General features: G+C 60.4%; 1 protein-coding gene across 1 annotated transcript in view; it reads right to left on the reverse strand.

The window, feature by feature from the left end:
• The window catches only part of ADGRA1 (adhesion G protein-coupled receptor A1), a 32,390-nt gene that overhangs the window by 9,273 nt on the left and 3,777 nt on the right, over positions 1–19,340 (reverse strand). The window contains exons 3-5 of the mRNA XM_017657678.3: positions 14,654–14,781; positions 13,005–13,128; positions 8,342–8,487 (exon numbers count right to left, since the gene is read on the reverse strand). Of these exons, the coding sequence (XP_017513167.3) occupies positions 8,342–8,487; positions 13,005–13,128; positions 14,654–14,781 (398 nt within the window). The remainder of the gene's footprint in view (positions 1–8,341; positions 8,488–13,004; positions 13,129–14,653; positions 14,782–19,340) is intronic.

The raw sequence follows: 19,340 nt of genomic DNA on the forward strand, positions 1-19,340 counted from the left end.
GTCCTCTGAGTGCAGCCTACTCCCCTGGGGCTCAGAGAAGGGGCCTGGCACATGGTGGCCTCTCATCCCAGGCACATGTGCACACCCACAGCCCCAGAGTGCCCTGCCCAGGGACCGTGCTGAGCCATTAACACAGGTTGGGGTGTCAGCCATGGCTCAACCTCCGGAGAAACCGAGTGCTGAGAGAAGCGAGTCTTTGCCCCAGGGATGCGGCCTCCATGAAGCGCTAGGGTCCTGCCCTGTAATGAAGAGGTGAGTCTGGGAGTTTGGGCAGATGGAGGTACCTGTGGCCTCCAATCTGAGGTGGAGACCGGAGGGTGATCGGGAAGCCTGGTCAGGGCTGGTGAGGCCAGCGGGGTGGGGCACGGAGCACAGCCGAGCCCTGCTGAGGTCCTGTGGACTTACTCCCGCTCAGCTTGGGGGCTCCCTCTCCACCAAGAAGGGGCAGCTGTTGGTGGGCCGGCCACAGGCCACTGGCCCTCCAGACGGGCAGGAGGGGCAGAGGGGGAGGGGGTGGGGCCTTTGCGGGCCGCTTGGGGCCTGTACTGGCATGTGCTGAGGCGCCCCTGCAGTCCCACCCTTCTTGACATCTGCTCCTTGAGAAGCCTTAGAAAGAGGGACAAACCCCAGGATGGCGCCTCTTGCTCCGTGCCAGTCTCCAGCGCCGCGGGTCCCCAGCCACAGGCCAGGATTTGGTGTCTGATTATTTGGTGGCCCCAAGCCCATGGGGTCCTCGTTCCTGGTATCCCAGATCTGTCCAGCCACGTTAATAAGTGGGTCACTTGACAGAAATCCCTCTCATGGGCTGAGCTAGTAATTAGCCAGCCTTCGAGGTCCTGGAAGCCTAACCTTGATACCCAGGTGCCTGACCCCCACTGCACTGGGGCACCACGCCTCTTCTTGGGGATACAGCATTGACAGGACACAGTGGGCAGCTTGGCCAAGTCTGGGGGGCCACAGGAAAGAATGGAGACTGAGCAGCGGGCTGATTTCTTTCTCTGCCGGCATCAGAAAGGACCAGCAGGTGAATGTGCCCCTGGGGCCAGGACCCTAGAGCAGGTGTGCCGGGCCATGGCAGGGTCCCAGGTGCCCTACTGGGGTCCCAGCCTCCATGATGGTGTCTCAGCCGCTGTGGTGGGGTCCCAGCTGCCATGGAGGGGTCCTGGCCTCCATGGTGGGGTCCTGGGCTCAGGGGTGGGGTCCTGGCCTCCACGGTGAGGTCCTGGCTTCGGTGGTGGGGTTGTCCTCCTGGGTGGTCTGTCCACTGGCCAGATGTTCTTGAGATGGCCCATCCCCAAGGATGGCCTGGGGAGCTGCTACCACGTGGGACAGACAGCAGCCCACCCCTGCCCTCATGGAGCCACAGTCCCTGCAGGCAGGATGCACCGACATGAACGGTCAGCACCAGAGACCCTTGGTGTTCCGGTCATTGTGTCTAGGTCCTCCCTGAGTCCTTGGAGGGAGAAGATGGGTGGGGTGGGTGGGGATGGCGCTCAGACAAGAAGCCACTGATGGGTGGGATGGGGTGGCCTCGGAGAGCTTGGGCAGGTCCCAGGGGCCTCAGTGGCCACAGTGGCAGATGGTGGACGTCTCAGAAGCTGGGAGGGCTGCTGGGCCAGGCTCTCCTGAGGACGGCAAGGGGACAGTCTTCCTGCAGAGGCCCTGGTGGGTGGCTGGGACTGTGCTGGTGCAGCGAACGGCTCTGCTGGCCCTGCTGTGTGGATGCTGCCCTGTGGCCAGCCCTTCGTCTGGGCTTTGGAGCTGTTCCTCCACCTGGTCTTGCTTCGGGGACACCTTCCCTGCATGTCCCCTCTTAATTTTCCTCAATTGCTCTTAATGATGCTTCCTCTGGGTCTTGTGACACGTCTTTGTGGGGGAAGCTGCCTGCAGAATGCATCCTTCAGCCAGCTGGGCCTGGCCAGCAGTGGCCACCCTCCCTGGACTGTCCCCAGGGGCCCAGGCTGATTGCAGATTCAGGGTCCAGCTTCCACATGCTCAAAGCCCTGGGCCATTTCTGTGTGTCCCACACAGTTGATAAGAAGGGTACTCCTGACATCTGCCCACTCAGATCCTCAGACCCCACCTGGGCCACCCCACAACCAGAGGCATGTCCTCTCTTGAGGAATGCCCCGCAGGACTGCCTGGCCTGGTGCTGCCCCACCAGCCACCCCACTCACAGAGCAGAGCGCCGGGACCCTTTGTCGCAGGGAAGCGGCTGGCAGGAGCGGCCATGTGGTCGGTGCAGCCAGGGGGATAGAAGGAGCTGAGTGCCGCACGTGTGGCTGTGGGGGCTGCGGCCACTGTGGGGACCTATCCCAGGCACCGCCCTTGGGATGCGGGGTCCCAGAGATGTCTGCTCCTGGTCCAGTCAGCATTGTGTTATCAGGACTTCTGCAGCGAGAAATCAGTCGACTGTTTCAGCTAAGCCAAAGGTGCCATTTTCATCCACTTGCCTTGTGAAGCCACCAGTGTCCTCGGAAATGCGTGGCACACTCCTCCAAAGCTTGGACGACCGAGATGGGTGGAGGCAGGTGAAAGCCACTGGGGGTTTGGTGGCTGGAGAAGGGCCAGCTGACAAAGACCTAGGGTCACGTGGAGAGAGAGAGTGACTCCTGTGCTGAGCACCGACCATGACCACGGTCTCTTGCTGGAAGTGTGCCCGGGCACTGACACAGCACAGTGGGTACACTGTGTGATCTCTGAGATGACGCCTGCTATGCTGCTGGGACAGGTGCCTTAAAATTGTCCTCTCTGGAGCCATGTCTGTGAATCAGGATGTCTGCCCCAGGTGCGGCCTCTCGGGGCCACTGGGGGACCCAGGTGTCACCTTGGTGCATGCTGCTTGGGTCACTGATTGGCCCTGGAGCTGTCTGCTCCTGCTCAGGGCACCCACACACCTGGGTGCCACGCCGGCTTCCTGTGGCCGTGCTGAGCAGCCTCAGTGCCACCTAACCCAGACTGTGGCCATGAGCGCCTGCCCAGCTCTGCCCATTTCAGAATGTGCATTGCTGCTGGGAAGGGGTTCCTGCAGAGGAGGTCTGGGGGAACAGTCCTGCCCCTGAGCAGGGCCCTGAGAGCTGGTGCGAACTGCATGCTGCAGGGCTCAGAGCATCTGACGTGAGCGCCACGGTGCTGGCACAGCTGCAATTTTTCAAATAGAAAAACCACAGGTAACAATCCTGTAGCAGCTTTGTGGAGACAGGGTTGGCTCAGACCTTGAACAATAGGAAACTACTTAGGCGCACTTTATCAGAAGGAGCAGAACAGATTGCAAATTCAGGAGTAATTACATGTAGCTAAATTGGGAATTAGCCCCTGAGCATCAATATAATCACAGCCAGAAAGTGTTTAATTCGGAAGCAGCTTCCCTTTGGCCAAGTGCGGTGGCCTGAATAATCATGCCCCTCATTTCATATGGTTAAGCCCCCATGGTGGTGGTGTTAGGGGTCCCTTGGGAGATGGTTCGGTGGTGAGGATAGAGCCTGGTGAACGGGGTCAGTGCCCGTGCAACAGAGCTTCCTGGCTGTGTTTCCGGGCAAGGACACGGCAAGAGGTCTGCGTCCCGGGAGAGGGCCTCACCTTGCATCTGGCACCCGGGCTCAGGCCTCTAGCCTCCAGGCCTGTGAGAGATAAATGCCTGAGTTTACAAGCGTCCTGGGCTGTGGTTTTGTTAGAGGTGCCCTAGGATTCTCAGGGAGAGGCTGGAAGATATGGAAGGGACCCCCAGGAGTCCCCACCAAAGAGAGATGGCCATGGGGTTGGGAGGGCAATGGCCTGGCTTCTCAGTGTGTTCCCGAGTGCCAGCTACTGGGAGCTGGCACCACCATGGGGCAGCGTGCTGGGACCAGTGACCACTGAATTACATAGCCATGTCTGCTGCAGGGACTAGCTGGCAGGCAGAATGGGGACCCGGAGGGAGAAGATGATTTAACAGAGTTGAAGAGAATTCTGGGAAATACACAGGCTGTGAAGTTCTGGCCTAAAGTCTTTGGTGTGGTAACAATCCTGTGGCAGCTTTGTGGAGAAACGATTGGCTCAGAGACAGAAATATCAGCCTGGCCCTCTGTATCTCAGCAGTTCTCAGCCCATCTCTGTCTCTCCATCTAGTTGGAAATGAGCAGGGAGCTGGAGAGCTGGCCTTGGAAAATGCCAGCGCCCAAGCAGGAGGGCTGCCCAGGGCCCGGTCTGCTCTCTGCAAGGGCGGGTGGGGCTGGCCCTGGGCTGGTGGCAGGCACCCAGCTCGGGGTGCATTCCTACCCCGCTGCCTGGTCAGGTTGCTCCTGTGCTGGGCTGGCCTTCCTCTGGGGCCTGGAGGGGCAGTAGTGAGAATGTGGAGCTGCCAGTCCCCAGTGGAGTCCCGGGCCAGGTTGGGGGCCCACTTCCTGGGCAGAAACCCCACTGTTACGGGGGGATGCAGTGGGCTCTGTGTGGTCCTCCTGGGAGAGGGATCCATTTTTGGGGCTCAGGTCTGGGGCTTCAGCACCTTCTGACCCCCCTAATTGTGAACCCATCCAAGCCAGATGAGCCCCTGGGAGCAAAGCCAGCCCCGGGACTCGAGCTTCTGCTTGTCTGGTTTGTGTTCCATGAACTTCCCCAGTGCCAATGACCCTCGGCCCCACCCCGGCCCTGTGAAGGGGTCAGTCCTCCCACTGGGTTGAGCACCCCCAGGGGGCTGGCTGTGGTCCCCTCTCTGTGAGCGTAAGAAAGGTCCTCCTCCAAACCTCGTTCTGTGTCCCCCTACAGCCATACGGCCTTAAAGCCCAGCCGCTGCATTCCCAGAACCTGGTTTCAACATTCAACGAGCAGGACCTGTTCTGCTCCCAAACCCACCACCTGCAGGGCTGAGGGGCTGCGCCTCTGTGGTCTGAAGCCCACCCCTGCAGCCAGGGGCTGAGGCTGGAGGGAGGGGGCCCGATTCACTCTGAGCCACGGCCACATCCGTGTGGTGGCTGGTGGCTCTGCTTCAGGACCTCTGGGCTGGGTCTGGGGCCTCAGGAAAGACACTCCCCAAAGGTGGGGCCCCCATAGGACCATCACTTGCCCCCACTCCATCCTCCCTGTGGGCCACATGCAGGACACTCCCTGGAGCCTCCCGCCCCTGCCCCCTGCCCACCGAGTGTTCTAAGCACAGAAAGGAACGGAGCAGAGCCCTCTCCACCTACACCGCACGTCCCGCTTCTGTCGGCCAGTTTCCTTCATTCTGCTTGCCGCTAAACTTCAGCACAATTCTAGAGGATTTTCCCCCTAAAACCTAATGAACTGTAGACACTAAATAGTGCACTCTGAATTAACCAGTGGGTCAAAGAAAAAATCCCAAGGACAACTAGAAATTACTTTGAGATGAATTAAAAAACCCTACAACATACCAGACTTATGGGCTGCAGCCAAACCAGTGCTCAGGAAAATTTACAGCTGTCAGTGTCCACAGCACAAGAAGAAATCTCTCGAGTCAATAATCTAACTTTACACCATGAGGCACTAGAAAAAGGTAGAGGCAGGTAAACTAAAAGGAAGGAAGGAAGGAAGGAAGGAAATAATAAAGATGAGAGGAGTAAATGAGATAGAGAATAGGAAAGCAATAGAGAAAATTGGTGGGACCAAAGCCGGCTCTTTCAAGGATCAACGAAACCCACCAGCCTTCAGCAGCACTGACAGGGCAGGTTAACCTTGGCTGGACATTGGAGCCAGAGCCACTAGGAAAGAGAAAGAAACAAAACCCGTCCAACGTGGGCAGGAAGCATCAAGCTCTCCACACGTACAGAAGCCATGACCACTTATGTATCGTCCCTAGGAGTCCGCGAGGAAGCTCCCAGAGCTAAAAAACCAAGTCAGCAGGGTTTCAGAACCTAAGACCAACACAAGAAGTCAGCTGTATCTCTATTCATAGGCAGGGAACGATCTGAAAAGAAAACGAAGACGGTCCCACTTACAACAGCATCAGAAAATATTAAATGCTTAGGAAAGAATGTAACCCAGGAAGCACAAGGCATGTGCCCGGAGAACTGTGAGACATTCCGGAAGAAATTAAGGGCCCAAATCAGGGGAGAGGGATCTTGTATTTACAGACTGGATGTGGTGGATGATGCTAAGAATTCTTGAAATGCCCTGTGAATTCAGCGCAGCCTCGATCAAAACTCCAATGGCTGTTTGTGCAGAAATGGTAAAACTGATAATGTTCACACAGAACTGCAAGAGGCCCTGAGCAGCCAAAACGATCTTGGAAAAGGAGGCTGTCCTCTCTGCTCCTTGGACTGGCCCTCGCCAGAGGGCAGCACGGCCGATGCCAAGAGTTGGGGGTCTCAGTGCTGGCAGCCCCTCTGCCAGTAGGAGTCCCCCACAGCTGGCCTGGCCACACGTGGCCCCAGAGCTCACACAGAAAGGGGAGCTGTGCCTGAAACTTCCTTCTCCTCAGTCCTGCAGAATTTCATATTCTTGCAGTTTCCTTGAAATCCCTGAAATGGGCTTGGTTTCCCCAAAGTTGAGCAGCAGAGGGTTTGAGAGAGTGGCCAGGCCCCAGGATGGGTGGGCCGCAGGGCAGTGAGGGCTGATGGGGTCCCACAGACGGACTCCTCCGTGCACAGACCCCTTGGTGGCTTTGAAGCCAGCGGGTGTCCCCTCTGTGGCTGACGGGCAGCCAGGGTCAGTGTAAGAAATCAGACAATCGGCTGCCCGCTTCTCAAAACACCAGCTGCTCTGAGTTCACACAGACACTTCTCACTCCCTTTCCTGTTGTCTTTCTTTGGAAAACTGCAGAGCAGAGCCAGGGGGTGACATGCTCCTTCTGGCAGAGCCAGTACCACTGCCCGCCGTGCCCGGCCCACCGGGGGTCCAGCCCCACACCGGGTGTTGCCCAGTCAGCTTGCACATGACGGGCTGCCTCACCCAATAGCATGAGCCTTGGGGTTCTTCCCCGGGAAGACTCAGGGTGTTGGTAGCGCACAGGCTACTTCCAGCCTTGGGAGCAGGGTCAGCGATGCAATCAACGGGCACCCTTCCCAGGGCAGGAGACTGTCCCTAGTGAGGGTGCCTCTGCCTTGGGGTCATGCGGACGAGGAGGGCAGAGGCCTCCGACCCCGCATGTGGACAGCAGATTGCAGATCCCGGGAGGGAAGGCCCCAGCCCCCATCACACTCCCCCAGCCTTTGGGGTCTGGTCCATGCGAAAGGCAAGCCTGGTGCACCCAGCCCCAGGCGAGAGCCGGTGAGGGCAGTGCAGGAGGCAGGCCCTGTGGAGCCCAAAGCCGATCCCTGCCATGGTGTCTGCGCCTGGAAGAGGCCCGCACGCCCACCTGATGTGCTGGTCACCAAGGGAGCTACGGGGGTCACAGGGCCACATGCCCCCCAAGGTTAAGGCCTTTGTGCCAACAGGAGGGGATGCAGAGGGGAGGGAGGAGACCATGGTTTCAGGCAATACAAGTTCCCAGGGCACCCTCTGGTCTGACACCACTGGCCCAAGGCATGGCCACTAAGCCCAGGCCCACAGCCCCGCGGGCCCAGCAGCTCCTAGACTCCCAGCGGGCTTTGTGCATCTCGAAGCCAGAACACTCCAAGACCTCGGCCTCGTTCTTTAAGCACCAGGCGACGCTCCAGTCAGCTACAGACCAGAAGACCCTCTGTGAGCGATTTTTAAGCCCTGGGACCCGGCGCCATCCAGGCAAGAGACAGGAGATAATGAAATCCTGCCTGTCGGGCCCATGCTTGTGCAGAGGCACCGCGGACCTGGTCACTATGCGGCAATGCGTCTGTTTGGGTCTGAAAATCAGTGCCACAAACCTCTGGTGGAGGTCAGCTGATTTACTGAACAACAAAGGGCAGGTTTTATCTGCCTCAAAATGAGTTCTGACCATTTTTAGGCACACAGAGGTGGAGCCAGTCAGAGCTCAGTCCAAGGGGCTGGGCGTCCATGGCCTCCCGGCACAGGCCTCCATCTCTGTGACGGCAGCTGCCCCTCACAGCAACCTCCTGCAGGCTGGAGCAGCGGCCCCTCCCCAAAGCTGCCTGCACCTGGCCTGAAGTCCCCCTGCAGCTAGAGGCGGAGGCTCCTCTCTGACAGAGAGCAGGTGCCTTAGCTCCCCGAGGCCCGTAAATAAGCAGAAGCCGGGACCTGCCTCTACCATGGCCCATGGCAAGGAGCTGGCAGCACGGGGCACACCCACCACCTTCCCAGCCCCTGCCCCGATACCCCAATGCCCCCTTCCCAGCACTCTGCCTCCACCCCCTGCTCCTGGCCATCCATGTAGATAGGATGGCCCCGGGCTCCTAGTTCCCCTGTGGCCAGTCTGCGGAGACCCAGGGAAAAGGTTTGGGCTGGGGGCTCTTGGAGCCTGGTGGGCACTCAGTACCTGAGCAGGGGCTGCCTTGGGAACGGCTGTGGGCCTGCGCCCGGGCGCGGAGGGGCCTCCATGGTTGCCTGGGTGTAGATGTTCCTGGCGGTCACGCCGATCCACAGCATGGTAGTCAGTGAGGAATAATGCAGCACGATGCCCACCTAGGGGGACAGGCTGGTCAGCACGCTCCTGTGGACACTGTAGCTCCCCCCAAGGCCAGTGAGCCCCTGCCCCATCTGCAGCCTCCATTGACAGCTCAGTGGTGACAGGGAGTGGGCCAAGCAGGAGGCGCCTGGGGGTCCTGGGGCAGGTGCACCCTTCTTGGGCCTCAGAGCTTGAGCAGACACTGGCTGTGAAGCTCTGCTGTCCTGCAGAGAGAGGGGCAAGGGTCCCATGGGCCTGTGTGCACAACATCCTAGGGGCAGTCAGCCTGGGCCAGCTACACACATGTCCCTGGGCAGCATGCACAGCGTCCCTGCATGTGGGACCCGTGTGCCATGTGCCTGTGGCCAGTGTGGTCCTGGCATGGGACCCTGAGCGCATGTCCCCTGGGCTTAGCCCCACACAGCTGCCTACCAGGAGGAGGGGGACAGAGGCCTGCGGCTGCCCCCTTGGGATTTGGGGATTAGGGGAGGTCGCATGGCAATGTGTCTCCAAGTCGGAGTTGCTCATCACTATGGCAACAGAGCCCGCGTTGGCCCCATGGCTGGCGCTGGCTGCACTGGCTAATTAGGGGCTCCACACTCGTTCGTCTCCATCTGACCCAATAAAACGAGGTCGTCTTTGAAGTAATGACCTGACATCTCCCAGTGACAAGTAAAATATGGCTACGACTGGAAAGGACATAAACGTTTAAGGAATATGGAGATTTCCCAAACAAAGTCAATGTTGCACCATGATGACGATGTATCACATTCAGAGTTCAGTTTTTACTTATGAGAACAGCCTATAATAACTGATGGAAATTCCAAGGGGCATGATGGGAAAATCCCCGAGCTCTGTTCACGGTTCCGATGGGATCCCCGCACGTGGGGGAGTCCGGCCCTTTCCTGGGGGGCTGGCCTGGGCCTCATGAAGGGGGCTGTGTGCGCCAGGTGAGCCGAGCTTGGTCCCAAGCAGGGAGCCCTCCCTCACACGAGGCGGGAAGGTGCTGGGAGCCAAGGGCCAAGAGCTCTGGGCACCCGAGCCGAACAGGGCCTGGCTCTCTTCTCAGGGGACAGCCGTGTGTCTGTCAGCAGTGTAAATAGAAATGATTCACTGGGAGACAGGCCCTCGGAGGAGCCTGACCCTTGGCCGCGGGAGCTGACCCCAGGCTGTGAAGGCGTTGGGAGCAGGGACGGGGCAGCAAGCGGGGCCGGCCTGCGCTTTCTCCAGCTATTGTTTTGAGCCGCGCCAGGCTAAGCACATTTGGGGTTATTGGGAGGGATACACAGCCAGACTCTGTCTCCAAACACCAACCTCAGGCTGGACAGTGGAGAGGTCACGGGACCCATGCTAGGAAGGGGGACTCGTGCTTCTGGACCCAGGGCCAGTGCTGACGCACATTCATTACGTGAGGCCAGCACAGCCTCTGTGTCCGTGATGTCACTTAGCACTTTAATGAGGCTCACAGTCATCTTTTTGTTGCCATAACAACCAGCCAGAGAGTTGGACCATCTCTCATACATCAATCATTTCACTGCAAGGCTGAACGACACTTGGAGGGAAGGCTGGCTGGAGTCTGTGTTCACATACCAGGGATGTGGTGTCCCTTGTCAGGGTGGGGGCCAGCCTGGCTGCCAGTCCAAGGAAACCATGTTTCCTATAATGAATTGGCTCATGCAGCGAGGGAGGCCGAGATGCCCCAAATCCGCTGTCAGCGAGCTGGAGGCCCAGGACTGCCTAAGTTCCAGTCTGAGCCTGAGTCCAAAGGCAGGGCACTGACGTCTCGGCCTGAGGACAGCCAGGCTGGGAGGATTCTTTCCTGTAGTGCCTGTGCTCCACTCAGGCTGCCGGGGGTCAGAAGCGGCCCACCCACACTGGGAGGGCCGTCTGTTCCGCTCAGCCCACCCTCGCAAGTGCTGACCCACAGACACACCCAGAATGAGGCTGCCCCAACATCCGGGCGCCCACGGCCAGTCCAGTTGCCCAGTCCAGTTTTCAACCTGTGTCCAGGGGGCTGTCTCCTCCAGCAAGTGCCAAGCTGAAGCGAGCCGGCGGGCTGTGACCCTCAGTAACTGTAACGGACACTTCTATTTGTGCCTGTGCAGCACCTGCCGGAGCGACTGTAATGTCGGACACCCCAGGGCGGATGTCCTGAGGGCTCGCCAGGGTCTGTGCAGCTCGTTCCCTCCCTGGCCCCCAGCCCTGCTGTCGGCTCATTCCCTGACACACTGGGGCTGTTTCCAGCCTTTGTTTGCTGTCTGTCCCCCGGGTCCACACAGCCCAGGGGCGTATGGCTGTGTTCCCAGCAGCCCCACAGCACGAGTGGGACAGAAGGTGTATGCAAATGGAGGGGTGAATCACTGTGCCCCTGCTGCCTTGTGGACGGGCAACTGGGGGATCAAGATGGCCTCTTCCAGAACTCAGGGACTGGCTTCCTCTGGTGGGGGTCCTGAGAGTCCCCTCCGAAGAGAGTCCATCATTTCTCACAGGAACACGATTCCTACAGACCTTGCCCTCCTGGACCCTTCCAGGCCTGCACCCACCCCCACCCCTGCTTCCTGGGTGTCCATCCCACTAACCTGCCAGGCATCAGATGCCACAGCTACTGGCATCCAGGGGATGGGTGCAGGGGACAGCTCCCAGGTTTTTGGTTCCCTGAGGCACTGCCTGGGCCTGGGGGGCTGCTGGTGACGGGCCCCTCACCCATCGGTCGGGCACTCACATGACAAAGTGTGGGCACACAGATAGAATCTACCTCACTGCACTCAGACGGCCCCTTCCTTGGCGCCGCATTTACGGTGCAAACTGGATTTCCCTGCGCGCTCGCTCTGGTTGTCACCAAAAGCCTTAAGGAAGCTTGCGGCACCTGGGCGGGCCTGCTCCTCCGGACGCCCCCGCTGCTGTGGGCCTCTCCCCCGTCCCCCGTCCTCGGAACCCCACACTCGGCACGCACCCGCGGAAACCCGCCCTTCCGAGCACCGCTGCTCCTCCAGGCACCCCTGCCTCCGCGGACCTCTGCTCAGGGTGTGCCGACTTTTTTGCTGGGGTCCAAGAACAGGTGGCAGAATCGGCTTCCAGATGGGACGTATGGCCCAGTTGCGGGTGTCTCCCTCCCTCCCTCCCTGGGGGGGCCGCCCCGCAGCTGGGCTCCGGAGCAGCCGAGCCGTCTCAGGCCACGGCACCTTGCCTGCAGGTGGGAGGGCATGAGCAGCAGGGGCTCACGGCTGATGCTTCCTCAAGGCCCCCAGTGGGAACAGCCTCTCCCCCCACCATCTGCCAGCTGCTGTCCTGTGCAGGGGACAGGCCATCTCAGTGGACAGACTGGCCCGGGGGTGGCTCTGGTGCGCACAGGTGTGGGTAGGCAGGCCTCAGCAGCTCCCATGGCCATCATAAACATTCGCTGACTTCACAGCCCTGAGGCTGCAAGAGGAGCCATCTGACAACCCCCCCTCCCGATGGGCACCGGGCCAAGGACGCTTCCATGAGGCTGGGCCAGATGCACGGCCACCAAATACAGACCAGAGACGCTGTGATCCATGGGGAAGCTGCACCTGGACTGTCTGGGTGCCAGAACTCACTGCCACCTGGACGTCAGGAGGCCATTGTCCACCCAGCAGTGACTGTCCACTCAGGGGTCACTGTCCATCTGTAGATGACTGACCACCCAGGGGTCACTGTCTGTCTGTAGGTGACTGTCTACCTGGTGGGGTCACGTTCCACCTGGAGGTGACTATCCACCCTGGGGTCACTGTCCATCCTAGAGATGATTATCCACCTGGAGGTGACTGTCCACCCAAAGGCCAATACTACCTGGAGGTCACTGTCTGCCCAGGGGTCACACTGGAGGTGACTGTCCCCTGGGCTGAGCAGGGCCCACGGGCAGGCAGGGCAGTAGGAGGGGAGGGAAATGGGGTGTCTGGAGGGCGGGAATGGCCTCAGGGGATGGAATGCCCTCCCTTGAGCTCTGTCAGGAGCGCAAGGGCAGTTGCTATTTTCTCCCATTTAGAGAGTCAGTGGTGGTGAGGGGGCCACTGGGCGGGAAGAAGACCCCTCCGGGACCTGCCCTCAATGCGCGGAGGCTTCTGCTCTCCCTTCCCTGGCAGGGAGCTCTGTGCCGGGTCCCCCGTGTGTCGTCACAGAGCGTTTCCCTGATGAGGAACAGTGCATCAGCATCTGTGGCCTCCCACCTGGCCGGGGTGGGGGTGCAGGTAGCCCCAGCTCTGGGGGAGCAGAGCCAGACCGACGCCGGGGGTGAGCACCACGGGCTGGGCAGTGACATCACCCTGGCACGTCACCGCAAGCCCGTCCCATCGCACAGTAAATTAACTTAGATCGAATGCCGAGGAAATAATCAGACGGGTCGTGGGGCGGGGGGGCTGTGATCCAGGCTCACTGGAGGCGGAACTACTCCTCTGAAGAGAAACCTTAGCAAACACGCGAACAGCACTTCCGAAGAGGACGATTACCACAGATTCCCCTTCGGTGGGAGGGTGGTGAGCACACGTTCAGCAAGCTGGAGGCAGAGGGCACTTACCGCCTGGCACAGGATTGGGTACTTGGTGCGGTTGATGCCGCCTGCAAACACCGTGAAGGTCAGAGCCGCGTGGAAGCAGAAATTCAGGAGCATGTGCCGCCCTTTCCGGCTGATCCGGATGGCGCTGCGGGGAATGGAGGCATCTCAGGCCAAGTGCGGACACGAGCAAATGCAGAGCCCTGCCCATGCCCCGCCCACGCCCCACCTATACCCTGTCTAGGCCCCGCCCACACCCTGACCCACCACACTACACCTATCCAGGCCATGCCATTTCCCGACCCACGCCCCTACCTTGGCCAGACCCCAGCCCACACCCTGTCCAGGCCAAGCCTACGCTCCCTGCCCACACCTGTACCCTGTCCAGGCCCCGCCCACAGCCAGCTACACCCTGTCCAAGCCACACCCATTCTCCCACCCCCTCCTGCCTGCACCCTGTCCATGCCCCCTGCCCACACCCTTCCATGCCCCACCCAGGCCCTGTCCAGGCCCTGCCCATGCTTAGCCACACCCTGTCCAGGCCATGCCCATGCTTCCCGCCCACACACGTAGCCTGTCCAGGCCCCACCCACGCCCAGCTACATCCTGTCCAGGCCCCGCCCATGCCCTCCCAACCCATCCACACCCTGTCCACGCCCCATGCATGTGGGAGCCGCACTGAAGAGAAGAGCTCGGACAGTTGGGGCTGGGAGTAACACACGGGAAGGCTAACAGCAGAAAGGGGACCTGCCGAATCCACCTTGACTGGTGGCAGCTGGATGCTTGGGCTTTAACCACCCCAGAATTTGGAATTGGAGAAGCCCTTGAGAGGTCCTGACCTTGGTCGTGGGGGGCAGGACAGGACCGATGCCCAAGACACTGACCTGTCCCGTCCTGGAGGGAGACGGTGCTTCTGCCCTGGGCAGACACTGGCACCTCAAGAAGGGGCTCTGGTGGGGCTGACTCCAGTGTGGCCCTGTGGCCGTGCCTGTCCCAGGATGCCGCCTGCACTGTGACCATGCCGTGACTGGGCCCTGCCCGGCCATGGCCACGGCTGATGTGGCCAGCCCATGCCTAGAGTATGACAGTGGCCACAGCTTCTCCGCGGCCTTGGATACACCGAGGCCTCTTGCCGCCACTGTGGTTCTGGCCACGGCCTTGGCTTTGCTCATGACTAAGATTCAGGGCTGGACTCTAATGTGGCCAGGACCCCTCCCCACACTTCCCAAAGCATCTTCAAGAGGTGCAGACACACCCAGGTCGCCCAGCACTCCCTGCTCAGCAGAAGGCCGCCTGGGCCGCTGTTGGGACGGACAGCACCGTGCAGAGCTGCGGAGGGCTCTGCCTGCCCCCTGGCTTCCTGATCGCGGGCTCTTGGGCCGTCTGAACTCAGGCTTTGCTTGTGGGTGGAACCTGTTTCATCTGATTTGATAAGAACGTGGGCCGATGTGCAAGGACCCCGACAGAGGCCCGGAATGGAAGGGCGTGGCTGTCCTTGTGCACTTGGCCAGCCGTGGCTGCCACCAGGGCCACCAGGTGCCGGGCCAGCTCGAGCTGGCTGCCATCTGCGATGTTCTTCCCAGGGCTTCCGGCCACATGAGGGTAGGGGTCTCACACTAGGGTTTGCCTGTGAAGGAAAAGGCGCTGAAGCCTTGGGGCAAAGGGGGCCTTACCTCTGGTGCACGAGGTAGGTGACGGTGGAGGCGAGGAGGCAGAGCAGCGTGACCGCGGTGCAGGCGTACACCACGGGGTGCAGGAACTCCCCCGGGGCCTGGGGCAGGGGCAGCACGGTCTTCAGATCCTGGGGAGAGCACCACAGGCCCGGTGAGCAGCGTGGCCTGGAGTGAGGAGCCCCTCCACAGCCTGGCCTTTCCCCTGCTCCGCGTTTTCTGACTCGAGCGGTTTGCTGGGTCTCAGCAGAAGGTGGCGCCCTGCCAGGAAGAGCCTGCTCGGGTGCGTGCTCCTGCCGGTGGAGCCACTGCGTGGGCACCCGCTCACGCTTGGCTCCAGCCCCCCAGGTCTGCTCAGCTGCTGGCGTCTCTGTGGGCTCTGGCAGGTGGCGCCCAAAGGGCTCATTCCTGCTGTGCCACTGAGACCTCCAGCCGCTCCAATCTAGTGCTGCTGATGCCCACAGGTGCCCACGCTGCTCGAGTGGGATCTGGATGGAGCCGGACAGAGGCGGCCACACACACCCAGTTCCCCAGATCCCACTCCTCCCCTAGAGCCTGCATGTAAGTGTCTCCCTGGAGAATTTGCCTCACATTTCAGCAAGTCCACATGGAGTTGACTTGCCTCCGTGGAGAGGGTGTGGGGCGGCTGGAGCCTGCTGACGCCTGCTGACCTGCGGAGGGCCCGACCCTGCACTGTGGTCAGGTGTTGGCTGAAGGCCAGAGTCGGCGGGCAACACGCTTTCCCTGTGAGGATAAAACCCAGGGTGGGGTGGGGTGGGAGGTCATGGGTTGACCTGTGTGGAATGGAGACCCCACCCCATAGGTGGGGGCTCATTGTGCTGGACACTGGGGTACAGAGGCAGGAACACCCCCGTGCAGCCCCAGGACTCCCCTGTTTGGGCCTTCTTCCCAAGATGTGGGTGCAAGCATGGCAAAGTGCACCATCGCAGGGGGTTGCGTGAGCCTGGCCAGGCACGATGCCCCAAGCTCTGGAGTAGGGGGCTGTGGGTACTGGCCCTCCTGTGCTGGCTCCCAGGCTCAGGAGGCGTGAGGCCTCAAACCCTTCTCACCTCTGCCCTCTGCCCTCTGACTGGCGCCCAGCACTGCCCAAGGAGCTTCGGGTGCTGTGACTCGGTCACCTGTCATGCGTGGTGTCCCTGCCACAGCGGGGTCCTTGTGCTCGTGTGGCCTCTATGGCTGGGCCTAAGGTCACAGGTAGGGGATCCCATGGGACTGTGTCCTTCTAAGAGAAGGCACTGGGAGTACACGCCCGGAGGGAGGCCTCAGGAGAAGTCCAGCTGCCCGCGCCCCAGCCTCTGGCCTCCCGTCCCAGGCTGGAGGAAGGCCCTTTCTCACGCTGCCCCCTGTGGAGCTGTGGCCCTGCAGGTGGATCCTGTGGGGCTCCTCTCACCCCCCGCCCAGGCCCAAGGGGAGGCCTTGTCTTGGCTCCAACCCATGCGCTGACCTGCACTCTGACCTGTGCTGTGCTTCTGTGGCCCCAGGGGCTTGCCTGTCTGATTCTGGAAGGGCTTGTCTGGCATCTGTGTGAGACCCACTGAGCTGCCCTGACTGTGACGACAGTGGTCGGGGTCTCTGCCCCAGGCTGGCCGCACTACCCTAGGCCATGGGTGCCTCACCACGCACCTGCCCCAGGCAAGGGGCCTCCTCCCGAGTATCCCAGGTAGTCCAGGCTGCAGGAGGCAGTGGCCCCTCCTCAAGGCTGGCACCCAGGCTGTCTTGTGGGAAATGGACAGAGTAGTCCTGTGAAGGGCCCTAGCCTTTTCTAGGTGGGGAAGCAGGAAGCTGGTGTGTCCAAGAGCTCAAGCTGTCTCCCCTCCTGGCGGGCAGTTCCTTGTCTGCGTGGCTAAGATAGGGCCTGGCCAGCCACAGGATATCGGACGTGCTCAGAAGGACTTCGGGAAGAGTCAAGGGCACCCAGGTGCCCAGCCATGGCCTCTGACCTTGAGTGCCCTCTGCAGTGACTGGGGGGACTCACAGCCGTGACAATAGCAGGTGGAACCTGGTTCCCAGGGAAAAGGCACTGAGTGACTCGGCTACCCAGCGATGCCTCACGGTCTGACCACAATGGTCCTGACCTGCCATCCACACCAGAAATATCACCCCCTGGCCCAGAATCAGATGTGACCAGCTGTCATGCCGCATCCTGCAGGTGGACACTGCCCTTCAGGCCTGACTGTCATCACAGGCAGGTGCTGATGGCGCAGGGTGCTGACGACTCTCAGCCAGAAGACAAGGGTCCACAGCAGGGCTTGTGCTGCGCACACAGCCCAAATTCTCATGAATCATGTGCCAAGAGCCTCCGGTGTCAAGGAGACAGGGCCTGGGGGTCCCGCCCCTCAAGCCCACCAGGAAGGCCCCCACTCTCAGCTGAGGGAGGGCCTGGGGTCTGGATCCCCTGGGCCTGTCCTGACCTCACGCTGCCCCCTCCTGGGGCACCCGCCAGGCCCTTCATCCTGCAGGAGCTTCTGTCTGTGGAGGATGGGCTTCTGTGATGGGAGACAGAGCCACCCAAAGACGCAGGAAATACTGTCTGTGAGGGTGAGCCGGCAGGCCCAGCCTCAGCGGCAAGTCTGTTCCTAGGGATGCGCAGAGTGCTTGCCAGCAGGGATAAGAGAGTTTTCTTGGTCAGAACCTGACACCAGATTATCTTCTGCTTGCCCTTCCCTCCAAGAGCCATCTCTGTTGCCGGGAAAGAGCACCCTGGGGTCAGGAAGGCCTCCGTGGCCGGTATCCAGGCCCTTGTACATGTGATTCTTTTCAGAGTCCACTGCTTTCCTCTCCTGTGATGTCAGCAGGTGGGGGTGGGGGGCGAAGAACTTCACCACCGTCCACATAGGCCCACGCAGGCCACAGGGACTGGTTTCCTGTCCATGTCTGAGAGCACCCAGCCACCCAGTGCACTCATGACTCCATCAGGACAGGGTCCCCAGTGGCTCGCCACTGCAGCTGAAGGGCCTGGGGGAGAGTCCCCCACAGTCAGAAGCCCCTTCATGGCATTTCTTGGGGGTCACTGTGGTGGGCCCAGGCCCTGCTCCCCCTATGGACCTTGGTCAGACCCCTTACTCCTGGCTGGGGGGCAGGAATGGCAGGCGGGAGTGGGAGATAGTAGAGCAAACACAGGTGCCTGGGGCTCGTCTCCACCATGCCCATGCCCTGAGGCCACTCCCTGTTGCCTTGTCTGTCCCCAGCCCCTGTTCAAGTGCCAGCTTCTGTTTGCACCACAGAGCCCCTCAAGATAGGCCGAATCCGAAATCAGAATGGGTTTTCCTGCCAACCACAAACGTCTCAAAGCTCCAGGGTGAGGTGCAGAGGCGTCACCTGGCACGGTGTCCTGGCCAGTGACTCCACGGGCAAGAGGTCACCTGCCTTCAGTGGCACTTCCTTCTGGTCCAAGGAACCGGTTCTGGGGCTGCCCACAGGGGCGAGAGGTGGGGGGCGGGCCCTGAGCCAGCGAGGCAGGCCACACCAACAGTATGCGTGCGGTGAGAGGCAGGGCTTTGACGACATTGTCTCCTGGTTCTTTTCTCTAAATTGGAGAATCAACTGTGCCTTTCTACATTTCAGAGGCGACATTTAACCCTCAAAGTAGATAAAGCAAAACAGAGGTCCATTTTGTACCTTGAAGTGTACACGTGTTCAAGTTCCTCTTGGGAGACTCTACTTTGCAAGCGTTCCCTGGACAAAATGCTGGTGATGGTGAGTGGACGTGCCTCTGGACACACTCCTTGGAGCCACGGCACCAGCAGTGCCATTTGGACCAGCGACAGTGACAGAGTGTGGACCTTGCATCACAGAGGCTAGGAATTGGTCCTGAGAACCCACGGGGCAAGGGGGTACACAGGGGCCCTGGCTCAGTCCGCTGAGGGTGGCGTGCAAGCTGCAGCAGAGCCTGCAGTGCGGCCCCACTGTGGGCCTAGCCTGCGCTCCTGGGCCTGTGGGACAGCCACCAGGAGAGCTCCTTCCCGCGGGCTGGCCTGTCTCTCTGTGGAACCTGAAGCTTGGTCCACGCGCCTGGCCCCAGGAGCCAGCCTGTTTGCAGTTCCCATTGTCTTGGGGCATAACTTCCTTTTACATTTATTGTTATTTTAGTTGGATGTGTCCTTTTTGGTATGTTCTGCATATCAAATGAATCAGGAGGTTAAGAAAGACCGGAGGAAAGGTGAATTAAGTCACATGTCACACATGTGATCAAACGTCCCCCTCTGCCGACGGTGTGATGTGGAGCTGAGGCCCTGCTGGGCCGGGCCGTGCAGACTGCCTGTGCGCCGGCATCCCCTTCTGCACGGCGAGGCTTCCTCGGCTGATCTGGTCCTTCCTGCCGGTTCTCCACCAACCAAAACCGATCTCATTAGGGCCTGTCCCTCCATGCCTCTTACGGCGATTCCGTCTTGCTGATCTGTCCACCTTTCCTGAAAGTTCCCGGGGAGGCAAAGGTAGGCAACGCACCCACTCGAGTCACAGCTTACCCTGACTTGGTGTCTTTTTGGGCCAGTCCAATTATGAAGAGAATTGGAGAAACCACACAGGACTTTCTCTCCAGACGGGGGTACCTTGTTTGAACCGTTGATGTTCAGGGAGTGGCGACAGGTGCCCCATCTGAGGGGACGGTAGGCTCTGTGAGGCTTTGGAAATTTAAATGTGGGGCTGAATGCAAAGCAGCAGGCTGACG

Source organism: Manis javanica, chromosome 7 (assembly GCF_040802235.1).
Source record: "Manis javanica isolate MJ-LG chromosome 7, MJ_LKY, whole genome shotgun sequence".
Taxonomy (NCBI): Eukaryota; Metazoa; Chordata; class Mammalia; order Pholidota; family Manidae; genus Manis; species Manis javanica.